At 38.3% G+C, this 16,107-nt stretch overlaps 1 protein-coding gene across 3 annotated transcripts; it reads right to left on the reverse strand.

Annotated features, from left to right (window-relative positions):
* Window positions 1–4,762: 4,762 nt before the first annotated feature.
* LOC130917000 (heat shock protein beta-7-like) lies at window positions 4,763–10,751 on the reverse strand. 3 transcript variants are annotated; one of them, XM_057838032.1, is made up of 3 exons: window positions 10,473–10,751; window positions 6,136–6,293; window positions 4,763–4,898 (listed from the first exon to the last, which is right to left on the reverse strand). In XM_057838032.1, the coding sequence occupies exons 1-3, from the start codon at window positions 10,708–10,710 to the stop codon at window positions 4,797–4,799; spliced, it is 498 nt and encodes a 165-aa protein (XP_057694015.1). In that variant the 5' UTR covers window positions 10,711–10,751; the 3' UTR covers window positions 4,763–4,796. The 3 variants fall into 3 exon arrangements, with proteins under 3 accessions (XP_057694015.1, XP_057694013.1, XP_057694014.1); XM_057838030.1 differs by having other exon boundaries at window positions 4,767–5,408; XM_057838031.1 differs by lacking the exon at window positions 4,763–4,898 and adding an exon at window positions 5,261–5,588.
* Between the last annotated feature and the right edge of the window lie 5,356 nt (window positions 10,752–16,107).

A 16,107-nucleotide genomic window follows, 5' to 3' on the forward strand; every position in this document is an offset into this window, starting at 1 on the left:
ACTTACTTCTTTTTACTTTTTTATTTTACTTTCAATTACCAACATAAGTACATGCATAATGACGCTATCTTAGCCTCGGTCGATCGACCCCCATACTATGCATGAGCATGCCAACTTTGTTCATATTCCAAATGTCAGTTTACAAATAAATGAAAGTAGTATTGGAAAACTCAAAAGTACATCGTCTGTCGAGGAGAAACTGTGCAACTTTGGTATTTTTTTCTTGTTTTCAGTCACCTCCATTGATCAGTAGTATCTCCAGTGCATATTCTTGTCTAACTTCTGATTTTACTCATTTGACATTCAGAATGAGGTTTTGTTTGCTCTACTGGTAGACAATATCCTTCACTCCTTAACTAGTTTGCGTAACCAACAGAGCTGTGGCAACCTTGACGAAGACAAATAACTGATTTCGTAATTGACTGATTGGTGGGGAGGAGGGTACATCCGTTGTTAACAGAATCAAAACAATACCAACTAAAACAGGCTGAGTATTGATTTAAAATGGGAAAATCTAGACTTTTGAGAACGGTGGAAGAATTACCCCCCCCCCCCCCCCCCCCAAATATTAATAATAATAATAAACATTTTTCTTTTGTCGTTTACTGTTTTTCTCAATTGCTTTGGTACGTTTCTCAGATCTGAATTGAAATTCTCAACATTACTTATGCAATCCTCACAACATGTCGCACAAGTAGCAAAACAACATGGATTACCTGCAAAAGCCATTTTTTTGGGCAAAATACTTAGTATTTCGCTCAAATTTACATTTCTGTGTCAATGAACATGTCAGTGCTGTCAGAATGACAAGTCCTTGTTTCATTGTGTACAGACAAGACAGTCAAATGGCTTAGTCACGCTCTCAATTGAACAGTTACTCTGGTGGAAAGCTCTGATGCTGGAGATGGTGTATGTAGGTTATGATGAAAATTGCAAATTACACCTTTGTGTGTGGGAGTTTGATTGCATGAGACTGGACAAGATTCAGTTTACACTTTTACTGTTTTTACAATTTCTTGACGGATCATGTCACTGCGATACAGAAAGCACTGAGTATCACGAAGAAAAAAGAAGAAATGTGAACCTAAGACAATAGGCACAACTAAACTTTGACTGCTACATATCGACAGTATTTCCCCATTCTTTCTACACATCTTGACATTTCTCCCTGTCGGGCCACACATTATCATCCACATCAGAATGGATGTCCTCTCTTGCTATATATTCATCATGTAAAGAATCTTCTTCAATGCCTTATCCAGCCTCTGCAGGCATCTGCTGTGATATCACTGCATGCGGCATTCATGGCATCCAGAAGTCATGTGAGAGTGAGGCTGGCAATCATACACTTGCCATCTCCATGTGGAGAAAAAATCTTCTATGGGATTGAGGAATAGTGAGTATGGTGGGGAGAACCCAATTACCATTCTGTTGTGGGTTGCAAACCATTCCCTGATTATGTTGGAGTGGTGGAAACCCACATTGTCCCAAACTATCACAAATTCTGTCCAGTTAAAATGAGTTACGTAAAATAAGTAATGAAAATGCTTTGAAATAAGCACAAACATGTTGACATATTCTGACAACATGTTCATGCATTTTGCACGTAAAAACTTATGCAATGAAGTAATGACTAAATGTAGTGGGTGGTGAGACTATTCAATAGAGATCATCCATTTTGACCATCATGACAGATGCAACTGATAATGTAGGAAACCGCAGAGAATTGTACAAAATCATTTGCATGGATGCACAAAAGCATCTGCAACTTGCTCAAATGAGAAAGTGCTTTATAGCTGTGCACAAGTGATACGATGTTGCGAGGATTGAACAAGTAGTTTTGAGAATTTCCATTCTGATCTGAGAAACTCACTAAAGCAAATGAGAAAAATTGTAATGAATAATTGAAATGCATTTCTTACATACGGCTCCTTTAACCTTCAAATGTACAAATACCCAGCATGTATTGATCCCTACATTTCTTTGCAGCTAAATCACACTCAGTTCCTTTGGGAATGTCAAAAGTTTTGTTTATCTGTCTGATTTGGAAGAACATTTGTCAATTGAATGTTTGTCAAAGGGACCTAGTTCAAAATCTTATTTTTCTTTTTGGAGGTGCGGGGGGATTGTGGGAGATTGAGGATGTTTTTCTAACGTACCTGCAGAAAGGGACATATTTATTTTTTTCTAATTTGTTTTTATCTTGTCACATCTTAAGTTAGTTCATTAAGAGACCTGTCTAAAGACTGTCCATCCAGCGTCTTCACAGTCTTTTGCTCATTTGGGGGGCGGGGGGGAAGTGCCTGTCTGGTTTTATACTTTCGGACCATCAATGGCTCATACTCGTGGATGGTAAATGACAAACATACAGAATGATGCAGAACTTTTCTCAAGTTCCTCTTAAAATCAGGTGGACATTGATTTTAAACCAGTAATTGTTTGTTGAGGGCTATTTGTTTGGGCCACCATGTTGGCCTCTTTGGGGAAATTCATACTATAGGGCCAAACCAGAGAGTGGAACAATGGTACAAAATATTTTTCACAATGAAAAATGTATAACTTTTGTACATCAGGGAATAAATGAGATTTTAACATGAATTTATTGTGTCATGATGCCTTTTTTGTTACATCCATGAGGCGGATAAGTTGTATGCCAGTATTTAACCACAGTACCTAGATTCCTTAATCCACTCATCTTTCTGCATTCTCACTCAAATGTTTGCTTGCTTGGCCCTGCAGCCATACTACATAGTTGTCAGTTTTGTCATTCTGCCCCCACTGATCAAGCAACAGTGATCAACAAAGTATCAAACTTTTGTTTAATCAAGAAAATAAATGTGATTAGAGATTAAAAAGACTTAAAGGGGAACTTTTTGTCATATTCTTTATTGATAACAAAGAAAATGCTGGTATACAACTCGAAGAACCCTAAAGTTAAAGGGATCCACGGATAGAAAGACTTGTAGTTCTTAAAAGATAAACCATATTATGAGTTAAAATATTTTGATATCAAAACCCCTCTAGATGTTTTCGTTTTTATACAATTTGTAAAATTATTTTAACTAGTAGGTCGCCAATGTTGTTGACATTGCAGGGTGGTGATGTCCCATGGGTACGCTGCCGGGCTTCCAAAATATGACTCTAGGGGCATAAACATGTCATCTGTTCAGCCCTTTCCATTTGAACCCGAGAGGAACATTAACGAGCATGACAGCACTGTCGGATATTTTTACAAAACGAGCAGCAAAAGCAAAATGAACAGGAAAGACGGGATGAGACGGGACAAGAGTAGGAGGAAAAACAACTGTGTTCTGCCAAAATGTACTACACAGGCGAAACATTCTACGATAAGCGAATTTGACACCCAAAGTACTACCGTTCACTTTCAGCTTTTTTTGTTAAGATGCATACAGACAGAAATTACTAAAGATGCCTTAAGAAAAGGCTTAAACGGAGTAATATAAAATAAAGGTGGTTTAAATATACTATATGACTAAAGTGGTCAACAGATCAACAATCTGCTTTAAAGCTACCATCAGAAAACACAAGGCTTAAAAGTATGAGAGGGAAACACATGCGAAAAGTATTTTCAGGCAATGAAAAGGTAATAAAAGATTCAACGAAAACAGAAATAATAAGTACTCGCCGCTTTTAACCGATGAGCGCATGTGCTGGACGTCTCGCCTCGTAGAAGGAATTGCAGTAACCCGGTAGTATTCGTCGAGCGACAGTGACAATGTACGTTTTCACCCCAAGCGCCCATAAAACATGGCACCCTCCATAGGTCAAAACATGTACTAAATATTATAGATTTTTAAATCAATGGCAATATTTTATGCATTTCTAATAATATATTTTAGTAAAAGAGAACAATTGTGGCTTATTAGAACTTACAAGTTTTTAAGTCTGAGTTTCCCTTTAAAGCCTGTCTTGGGGGTGGAAATGCAATGAAAATGTAAACACTAATTTACATGTTTATACCAAGTTCCAGTAATTGTTGGATGAGCTAGCCATGAGTCATCCACCAGTAAGTCACCAGTCTTAATAAGAATTAACAAGATACGGTATTTTTCGGACTATAAGTCGCACCTGAGTATAAGTCGCACAAGCCATAAAATGCCCAACGAAGAGGAAAAAAACATATATATGTCGCACCGGAGTTTAAGTCGCATTTTGGGGGGAAATTTACTTGATAAAATCCAACACATAGAATAGATATGTCATCTTGAAAGGCAATTTAAAATAAAGATATAATAGAGAACAACATGCTGAATAAGTGTAAATAAAATAATGTTACCTGATGCATGAACAACGAAAAACGAATATACTGTCCTCACCAGGACGCTACGGCTCGGTCCTGGCTATACAGCGAGCTAAACTCCCAAATGATAATGCATGACGTCCGTATAAATTGCTGACTTTATTTTGGTCGTCGTTATCACACCATCATTTGAAGAGTGAAACTAAAATTAGAAAAAATACAAATCCATTTCGTCCTCGATACCAAAGAGGTTCACATCAACGTAAATAAATGATAATTAGCTGCTATTACAGCAATGACATAAACGGTTAGCATGTGTTCGCTAGCATTAGCACGTCGTTCAAACAACCACACAACTGGCTCTTAGTGTCCGATCGCGGGTGGAAAACACACAACAACAGAAAAGATTATACACACAGGCGCTGCCTCTGTAGAGATATTTTACAAGCATAAACAATGAACATAGGTTTGCAGCCGTGTTTCTCCCTCTCTCTTCCTCTCTCTCTCTCTCTCTCTCTCTCTCTCGCCCACTCGCTCAGACACTGCGTAGCTGTCCACCTTCTTCTGGCGTGTGAGCGCTCTTCTTCACGTAAACATGTGCAAATGCGCCCCCACTTGGGCGTGAAAGCGCCACAATCTAAAAGAATGCATTTCAATATAAAAAAAGTCAATAATACAATTGAACACACATTGCCAAAGACAGAACGCGAACATGGCCATAGCTATTAAGAATTATTCAGATAACTATAGCTTAAAGAACATGCTAACAAGTTTACCAAACCATCAGTGTCACTCCAAAATAACATGTGAAATTATATCATAATGTGTTAATAATTTCACACATGAGTCGCTCCTGAGTATAGGTACCACCCCCAGCCAAACTATGAAAAAAACTGCGACTTATCGTCCGAAAAATACGGTACTCAAAATCTAGGTGTAGTTTTGGGTTTTATGGTTAAAGGAAAGCTTCACTGCGGTAAGTTGGGACAGGCAGATGATCTTGACAATCTGTAGAGTTAGCCCGTCGGACACTAACAACCATGATACCATCATGGTTAAAGGTCGCACAGACTGAAAGGGGGTTCATGTCCTTCGGAAACAGGGATTTATGGGTGAATGTGTCACTGACACTCCCATCATCCTTGACCTGGAAGACACAAAAAGCAAGTGTTGTTCCTCTGTGCTTGGTCCGGCCCGTTAAACTCTGAACATCATGGTTGTTTCTCTAAATTTTGCACTCTCTGAACTTTGCAATTGAATGGAGACCAGTCCAGGTTGTACAGTAACTAAATTGTTGTTCTGTGTCAGCTGGGACAGGCTCCACCTCCTGCAATGATCCCGAACAGAATGGACAGTAAATATATTTTTCAACAACTATTGCCAGCCTAATTTGTCCATTGAAAAAGATTATCCAGTGTATGCATGCCATAACTGGGGCCTTTTTTAGTACACCATCTAGATATACAGTCTAGATTCTAGACCAGGGGTGCCCAATCCCGGTCCTCGAGAGCCCCTATCCAGCTTGTTTTCCATGTCTCCCGCCTCTAACACACCTGAATCAACTAATCAGGATCGTTATCAGGCTGCTGCAGAGCTTGCTGATGAGTGGATCATTTGATTCAGGTGTGTTAAAGGAGGGAGACACGGAAAACAAGCTGGATAGGGGCTCTCAAGGACCGGGATTGGGCACCCCTGTTCAAGACCATCATTACACTAACTAAGTAAAGTAAATATAAGCAGTACATACCAGATATTTGCAATCAGCTTACTGTACATGTATCATGGTGACATTTGCATTACTGATGACATTGGACACAGAACATATTTCATAATGAGTTACAGTCCAAAGAAAGATTGCTTTCAAACGTGCACACCTTCTCAGCGTGAATGACTACATGGTGGTTGTATGCCATCACCACAACGTCATGCGGCTCAAACTGGCTGACATCAGCAGATACATTGTAGCTGTCTTCTACTTGTTGTACGCCTCCAGCATTGGTCTGACAAACTGGCATTGGGCCACCTACTGGAGCTGCAAAACATCAGACAGCAGACACAATAAGCTATACAGTATATGTAGACGAGGGTATGTATCTACTATATGGCCAATGGGCTGTTAATGGCCCACTGTCCACTTATCATTATACGTAGTTGATGTGTTGCTTCTGTAGGCTAGCTTTAAAACAGAGCAATACACTTTGAAATCAATGTTGAATTTTTTTATTTCACCATCAAAGTTAAACCTGTTTATAGTCTACTACAGCCTTTAAATTTGGTCTATTTGGCGATGTAATTGCCTCATGACATTTGTACGGAGGGTCAGTTATTTTGTACCAAATTATTCCAGTCATTACACTATGGTCCCGGTCATTTTCGGGCTCATTCTTTCATCTTCAGCACTTTTTGTGGTGCCGTCCAGAGTAGTTATAAGCAAAGCTCGCTTGTAGTCTTGAATTGGTGTAATAACCCTTGGTCAATGCAAATATGGCTTGTTGTTCACTTAACTCTACTAACAGTTTTTCAAATAGATTTCTTTATTCTGGCACGTGAGCTAAGTTTTTAATGCTGGAAAATGCCGCAAATGCCATCCCACCGTATAGATTGGCTTCGCCACACTAAGTTGCTGTTGTTGAGTGTTTGGGTTTTGTTATCTACTGTTATCAAAATGTTTCCCTTGTATAGCTACAAATCATTGCGTGTAACATGCATCCACACCTTTGGAAACTAATTACAATGAATTCAATCTTTCAAACATTGGTGGTACGTAATTCTTATCTTCTTAGATGAATACAGGACTGCTTCAAAATGTCTTGTCAAAGGTACTGTGGCCTGTACTACGAACGGAGTTAAACCTCCCTAGAAATAATCCTGCTTACCAGCGGGTAACCGGAGTTGACAAAACCTGGTTACCTAGCTTGTGGTCAATTGGTGCTACGACGCTGATTATGAGGTTGATTAGTCGAACCTGTGTCAACCCAATCAGAGTTACTGCGTGTTCACATAAAAGGGGGCGGACACCAGAGTCAAACACTACTTGTGACGATGGCACGGGCACCTTACTTCACGGAGGAGAAATGCATGATAATCATGCGGAGTTATGAGGAATTAAAATCCACCCTCACCGCAAAATCCAACACCGCTTCAGCGAGTAGAGCACGACTGGCCTGTTGGCAGCGATTTACAGCTCGTGTAATCTGTGAATGCGTGAATATGCCAGTTTACTTATGTCAATGAAAAGAAATAAAGCCTAGTGTCAGGACAATAAACTAAGACTTGGTACGTTAACTGTAAGAAATAATTTATCGTATGTGCATCACCACATGAAGCAGGATGATAGTATGTTTCGTCCCATTGATTGTATGAATATGTATGTCCTTTGAACATCTTCAGAGTCAAGGTTAGATCGGGCCTAAAAAAATCCAGCCCGAACCGGCCCGTGCCGATCAATTAACTTGATTTGCAGGCCTGAGCCTGAAACCCCCCCGCAATTTTGTTATATTTGTGAGGACTAGGAGAAGAAGGAAATGCGGGGATGCGATGCGTGGTTGCGTTTTGTGTGATCTTTCCATACCCCACTCCTACCATTTTCCAAATAACATGGCATATACCGTATTTTTCGGACTGTAAGTCGCGTTTTTTTATCATATTTTGGCTGGGGGTGCGACTCAGGAGCGACTTATGTGTGAAATTATTAACACATTATGATATCATTTCACATATTATTTTGGTGTTTTGGAGGGACACTGATGATTTGGTAAACTTGTTAGAATGTTCTTTATGCTATAGTTATGTGAATAACTCTTAATAGCTATAATAGCCACGTTCGCGTTCTGCCTTTGGCAATGTGTGTTCAATTGTATTAGTGACTTTTTTATATTGAAATGCATGCTTTTAGTTTATAGCGCTTTCACGCCCACGTGGGGGTGCACTCACACTTGTTTACACGAAAAAGAGCACTCACACGCCAGAAAAAGACGGACAGCTACGTAGCTGTGAGTGAGTTGGCGAGTTAGCAAGAGAGACACACGGCTGTGAACCAACGTTCATTGTTTATTCTTGTAAAATATCTCAACAGAGGCAGCGTCTGTGTGTATAATCTTTTCTGTTGTTGTTGTGTGTTTTCCATCCGTGATCGGAAACTAAGATCCAGTTGTGTGGCTGTTTGAACGATGTGCTAATTCTAGCGAACGCATGCTAACCGTTTGTGTCATTGCTGATTTGTATTGTACACTTTTTTTTTTTTTTTTAATGAGGCCCAGTGGATGTGGTTTGCTGCCTTTGTCCTACAACACTGACTTTCAGAGTCATTACTCGTACAGCTCTGTTTGTTTTTCATCAAAAATTCTGGTTTTATTTGTTCTTTTCTGATAAAATAACAGCAAATACAAAACTTGACATTCATGGATTGGCTTTGCATAGTTGTTTGATTGTCTTCTTCCTTTATTTTTTTATTATTATTATTATTTTTAGATTTTTAGTGTATTCTAGTCATTATAATACTTTAGGGTAAGATTTAACAAAATTTTTGTTTTATTTGTGTGCTGTAGCACAAATCACACTGTATACAGCCAATACATGTAAAAATATGGAGGAAAACACAGACAAGGTTAAAAAAGCAGTTTCTGCTCTTGCACGCCTCTTTAAAATAAACTGCTGTATTTTAAGCCAAAAGAACTGTTGTGTTCGATGATTAAGTCTATCTGCTGCCATAGCAGTTTCATGGCGCATTAAGCCCCCGAACTATTTTTAATTGGTCCATTTTACCCTGGAAACCCCTTTTTACAGATGTTGCGCAACCGCTTTTGTTTCAACCTAGCCATAAAAAGAAGGTAAGTAATCATATTTATTATTCGAAATGTCTGTCATTTTTAGCTTAGGATCATTAATTGATGTCTAATATTTAGTTTAAAAAAAAAAAAAAAACGACTTTAAAAAATTCATTCTCTCACATATCTTATACTTTGAAACAAATTATGTCACAATGAAAAAATTGACGTCTGGAAAATAGTCACGGATATCTACCTCATAACTATTGCTTAATTGCATTTTTTTTGTGTTACTGTCGCATTTTCCCCAATATTTTAGATGATAAATAATCGATCCAAACAAAGAAAAAAAAAACAAAAAAACGTTTAAAAGGGTAAATATATGAAAACGAAAATCTCGATTACTCCTTGATGTCTGCAATTTCTGCATCGCGACCCTTGTTATATTACCATGTTTCACCCATAAAATCCCCCAAAAATCCAGCTGTGGCCATTCACAGCTGTGTATTGACACTCGATGATACATGCTGCATGGAGTTTTTGGATCGAAAAGAGGTAAGTACGCGATAATATCTCGTTAAAATCATGGCGTCTTTAATTATGCTCTTGCATGCCCCTCACCTCCAGTTAGGGTTTTGCTGTTTATTTATTTATTTTTTTTAAATGCCCTCCTGTTAAAATTTTTTCTTCCCCAAGAAAATTGAGATTTTAAGCTTTCCAATGGTGCATACAGGAAAAAAATTTGTAATTTGGCCAAATTGGGGGTCTCGGACCGGAACTTCAAGTTACCTGAGTGTTTTCCGCCATATACAGTATTTATATTTATAATTATTATATATATATATATATATATATACATATATATATATATATATATACATATATATATATATATATGGCGGCACGGTGGCTGAGTGGTTAGCACGTCTGCCTCACAGTTTTGAGATCAAGGGTTCAATCCCGGGCTTCGGCCTTCCTGTGTGGAGTTTGCATGTTCTCCCCGTGCCTGCATGGGTTTCCTCCGGGAACTCCGGTTTCCTCCCACATCCCAAAAACATGCACGGTAGGCTGATTGAGCACTCTAAATTGTCCGTAGGTATGAGTGTGTGCGTGAATGGTTGTATGTCTCCTTGTGCCCTGCGATTGGCTGGCAACCAGTTCAGGGTGTCCCCTGCCTACTGCCCGTAGTTAGCTGGGATAGGCTCCATGGAAAATGAATGAATGAATGAATATATATATATATATATATATATATATATATATATATACACAACTTTGTAGAGTAATTACCTTAGGTTACTGTAATCGTAAGTATGGGCCTTGTGGACTGTTTATTGTGTACTGACTTTCGTCAAGTGTTTGACCCTGACGAAGGTCTGGTCTATTGAGTTGCAAATACAAGTTTTCATCTGATTTATTAGATGTATGAGGCTGAGCTGACTTACCATTGTGCCCGTAAGAGGATCTTCTGTTCTCGCCAAATGGGGCCTGGTGGCAAGTGGGGCCCCCGTGGCCCTCTTCACAAAAAAAGCTGGAAGAATCTTGGGAGTCGAGAAAAGGCTCCAAGAGGGCATCCAAGGAGTCACATGATCCAGCCCTTGAACTTTCAGACCGAAAACTACTGGATGTGCTGTAACGATATGATGATGAGGATCTGCGACTAGAAGAAGTCACTGATTCCATAACACCAAATACAGGTTCTTCTCTAACACACTCTGACTCTTCACACAGCAGCCTCCAAATACCAGATCTCTGAGTGGAGGGGCTTCTTTATAAATCCCCAGTGCATTGTGGGTCATTGGAGCACACCGCTGGTCCTATATACCCATAGATGGCCAACGGCCCCTCACTTGAGCCAGAAATGTAACGGACAAACTGATAAAAAGTGAAGACCCTCTCAAAGAGCTGAGATAAAGTTAAGCGGGCTTTAGATGATACCTCAGTCATGTGAGTAGAAATAGCAGCATGCAGGAAGGAAGGGTCAGATCATTTGTTAGACAAACCCTGCCCGCAGTGTTAAGTCTTTATAAATAATGCAAGAACATTTGAGTTGTGCTTACTGGCTAATGGAACGGTGCAAAATAAATGAACAGTTTCTTGCAAACAAACAAAGCCAAAATCTCAAAATGGGAAAAGCAAAGGGCATCATCTAATCATGATCACCACATACACTACTGTATAAATTTAAGCATTATTTTCCGATGTTAAAATTAATGTTAAAATTGGTATACTGGACTGTCTCAGAAAATTAGAATACACAATATTCTAATTTTTTGAGACAGTCCTGTGTATATATACAGGACTGTCTCAGGAAATTAGAATACACAATATTCTAATTTCCTGACTGTCTCAGGAAATATTCTAAGACAGTCTGAGACAGTCAGGAAATTAGAATATTGTGTATTCTAATTTCCTGAGACAGTCCTGTATATATACACAGGACTGTCTCAAAAAATTAGAATATTGTGTATTCTAATTTTCTGAGACAGTCCAGTAATAGACGTTTGATTTTTTTTCTGTGTGTGTACCAAGAGCGGACTGTAATACGGGGATATTGGGAATTTCCGCGGTGGGCCCTTGGTCAAATGAGCAAACCCTAAAATTAGTGCACCCGCGTAATGCAAGCATAACGGTAAAGGCATTCCGAACGAGCAGCAGCGTAGATTCCAACTCATAAAAACACACTTAACAACCTGAAATATATAATGCCACTATTGTCATAATGAAATAAAGTCGCCTGATCTTAGAACCACTCCATCTACATGTGCATTTCCCCTGAGCAACGGGTCAGACATTTGGACTTTGATCTGGTTACAGATTACCTTTCTCATTTTTGTGGTACGGTGAATTCTGAATTTACACAATTCTGAATACATTCTGGCCAACGTTGGTGAATATTGGTAGCAGACCTCTCTGACTACTCCCCATACTCAAAACTATGCATTTTTACTGTAGCAATATTTTGAAATTTTGAATTTAATGTCCTGCATGTGTACTTTGATTTATTACAGGTTACAGTTCTCGTTTTTGTGGTACTGTAAATCCACGATTTTGAATAGTTTTTGGCCAAGTTGGTGAATATTAATAGTGGACCTCTCTGACTACTCACCCAATAAAAACTATGAGTTTTTTACTGTACCAAATTTTACAAAAATCTGAATTAAAAGTCCTACATGCATACTTTAATCAGGTTACAGTTCTCGTTTTTGTGTAACTGTAAATCCAAAGATCATAATAAGTTCTGGCCAAGGTTGGTGAATATTAGTAGTGGACCTCTCTGACTACTCACCCAATAAAAACTATGAGTTTTTTACTGTACCAAATTTTACAAAAATCTGAATTAAAAGTCCTACATACATACTTTAATCAGGTTACAGTTCTCGTTTTTGTGGAACTGTAAATCCAAAGATCATAATAAGTTCTGGCCAAGGTTGGTGAATATTAGTAGTGGACCTCTCTGACTACTCACCCAATAAAACTATGAGTTTTTTACTGTACCAAATTTGACAAAAATCTGAATCAAAAATCTGAAGTAAAAGTCCTACATGCATAATTTAATCAGATTACAGTTCTCGTTTTTGTGGAACTGTAAATCCAAAGATCAGAATAAGTTCTGGAAAGGATGTTGAATATAAGAAGTGGACCTCTCTGACTACTCCCAAATTCAAAGCTATGCATTTCGACTGCACCAGTATTTAGAAAATTTGAATTTAAAGTCATGCATGCGATTTGGTTACAGGTTACAGTTCTCGTTTTTGTGGAACTGTAAATCCACAATTTTGAATAAGTTCTGGCCATGGTTGGTGAAAATTAGTCGTGGACCTCTCTGACTACTCACCTACTAAAAACTGCATTTTTACTAAACCAAATTTTCGAAAATTTTGATTAAAAGTGCATACTTGGCCAATCACAGTCGGTCACGCTTTTATGCTTTGATGAGATCAGATTAGATTCCTGTACATCAGACTACTTGAGACAATACTTTTGGGAGTGTACGTGCACGTCAGGGTAATTTAAGTTTCTGTTGTCCATAAATGTGAAAGTGAGCATAAATTGTTGTTTGTCTGTACCCAGTCTGTTGCCAAAAGTAAGCCGTGGTGGGCTCCGGCATTGTACTTGCGAACCTTATGACCAAATGATAAAGAAATAGGAAAAATGGCTAGATTTTTTTTTTTTTTTTTTTTTTTTTTTTTGAATCATTTATTCCATAAACATATGAATAGTTGAAGCAAAGTTAATAATACTAAGGTTTTATTGAGTTTCAGGGGACATAGGCTATTTAGTAGGTGTGACAAACAAGTAATGGGGCTAAAAATAGAATAGGCCGATCAGACAAGAAGAAGGGAAACAAACATTGGAAACTAATGTTCTGAAGAAACCAAGACAAACAGCAATGAAATCTTATGAGGCGCAAAATGGATTAAAAAAAAGAGAGAGAGAGAACAGTTTGTTCATGTAGCTTCACTTACTCAGATGTTACTACATTAGTCCGGACTTCCAACACATCATCACAATTTGAAACAAACAAAAACATGTTTTGGCTAAGCTAATTTATGTAAAACTTTTATGGCAAGCATTCCAATAAGTATGCCAAAAGAGCTGAAGGCAAGAGACCAGTACTCCCTCTAAGGATCTACAACAGATGGAATAAACAGTTGAGAGAAAGACCAGAGGGACCAAATGTGTTTGAATATAATTTGCTACACATAAAATTTACTACACATTACGTTAAGATTTACAACAGGGATTTACAATATTTACAACAACCACCTACAAGTTAACGGGACCATTGATTGGCTTGAACGTTGGGTGTGTGACAGCTTTCTGCACATTCTGGGATGCCTATTTTTTGAGTGGGGGTTGCGTTTTTGCCACATGTCGAATCTTTTCCAATTTAAAAAGCACAAGGGTGCTACTATGGGCTGAAGGCTTTGATGAAGAGTGTGCATGCTCTGGCTAACTCCTTACCTAGAGACAACGATAGGTCTGGAATTTATCAACCAACCCTGATATAAAAAATATAATATCAGATATCTGAGGTTTGTTGTGTCTGCATCCCTAGATTATACCATCCAAATTTTATTTGGATCTTTCCATGAGTACTGGAAGCATAAATAAAAAGGACAGTGTAAAAAATTTGTCTAGTTACCATATTGGCTAAATATAAGACGGCCCTGATTATAAGACGACTCCCTCTGTTTCAAGACTCAAGTTTGAAAAAAGACTTTATGAACACCAAATTAATTTCTATACAGAAAATAATTACATCCGAAACAAATGAGTATAACAATATATTTGAGAGAAAAAGCATGTTATTTTGCCTCATTCAAATCTTAATGTCCGAACATTTAAATATGTAAACTAAAGTGTAATCATATTCGTAAATGAATGGCTTCTGGTTTTTGAAATATAAATAAACCAATCTATTGTGATAAAAAACAAAATTGCAATAACTGCATTAACCATCAAACTAAGGTCTAACTGTAACTGTAGTCTTGAAACAAATCTGAATAAGGCAAAACATTGCAATAAAATAATGCAAACTGGTTAAACTTGAGAGTAGCTGAGATCTGTTATGACAGAACATTACTCCTCAAGTTCAGCATTCGCTTCAATGATATCTACCGCCATCTAGCATCGTGAATGGGTATAATGTCTAGACCGCCAATATAAGACGACTCCCACATTTTCAGGCTTATTGCAATGCAAAAAAACACTGTCTTATATTCGGGCCAATACGGTACTTCGCTGACATAACACCACTGTGTCACAAGACCAGTGGGGTGGGTTGGTTTTGCCGATAAAATGTAGTTGTTTCTGATAATAGTCATTATTAATGATTGCCATGAAATGGATTGATGATATTGGAAATGAACATCAATTTTATTTTCCTCAGCAAAAAAAATATATATACATATACGTGTATAGTAAATTAGTGCAAAGAATTGTTAGCGAAAAATCGATCATCCTGTTCAGGGGGTACCTTTAATTACAATGGTCAAACTCTCCTTAACTAGAAGTGCCATAGTTTTCAGATCAAATAATAATATTACCAGAGACAAAGAATAAACGTTAAACATTAGGTTAATAACAATAAAATGAAGAACAACGGGCTAAATACACATCTATTAATGTAACTTTTACAATTATTGTGATAATTATAGCTTTAAACATCACAACATAACACATTGTTTACCAAACTGTCAAATCCACTTAAAATACAAATAAAATCCATTAAAATCTTTATCATCAGTATCGCTGGAGAGTAATGGTGTATGACGAGGGCATGTCTACAATGCCCGTCTCGCAACTGTCAGCAGGCCTGGAGTGGGAGCGGGAGGACCGGGCCATATCCCAGTGGGCTGGCCTGACGTTTGGACCGGTCGTAATATACATTTCTAATGAAGCTGTCAGTTAAACTCGTTAGTAACGGTAGTAACACAACCCCCCTTTGCGTGATAAGTTATGGCCCTTCGAGCATCTGGTAGTTTAGAATTCAAGACCCCGTGGCGCACTTCCAATGTCGCCAGTTCTATTGACTTGATCCTGGTGAAACTTAATTTTGGGTTTTAATTCTCGAAATGAGGCACGTTGAAGCGGCGTGAATTGTTGGCACGACCCATTATGGTTGTTTTTAGTGTTGCACCGATACCATTTTTTGGCCCCGATACCGATACCTGACTGTGCAGTATCGGCCGATACCGATACCATACCGATACCACCCTGTTTATATATATATATTCCCCCCCCCCCCCCCCCCCCAAGAGCTACATAATTGGATGTGAAATCATTTCTATCAAGGCTTTGTCAGGCTGTTGCTTACCTTTGCAAAATAGGAAAAAGACTAGTACAAAGTATAATACTTGTCCAACGGTAAGAAAGTAAAAATAAATTCATAATAATAAACTCTGAATGAACTGAGTAAACTTTTTTAAACCTCTCAAAGGCCAAACAGTGCAACTTTCATGAAATTATTGTCACATTCTGCTGCTGGTTAGATTGTGCTTTGTTGCTGGGCTGTTAGTGGGGGCGTTCCTGACGTTGCACCTGAATCCAGTGCAGGCTCATCAATGCAGCATT

Source organism: Corythoichthys intestinalis, chromosome 6 (genome assembly GCF_030265065.1).
Source record: "Corythoichthys intestinalis isolate RoL2023-P3 chromosome 6, ASM3026506v1, whole genome shotgun sequence".
In the NCBI taxonomy this organism is placed as follows: domain Eukaryota; kingdom Metazoa; phylum Chordata; class Actinopteri; order Syngnathiformes; family Syngnathidae; genus Corythoichthys; species Corythoichthys intestinalis.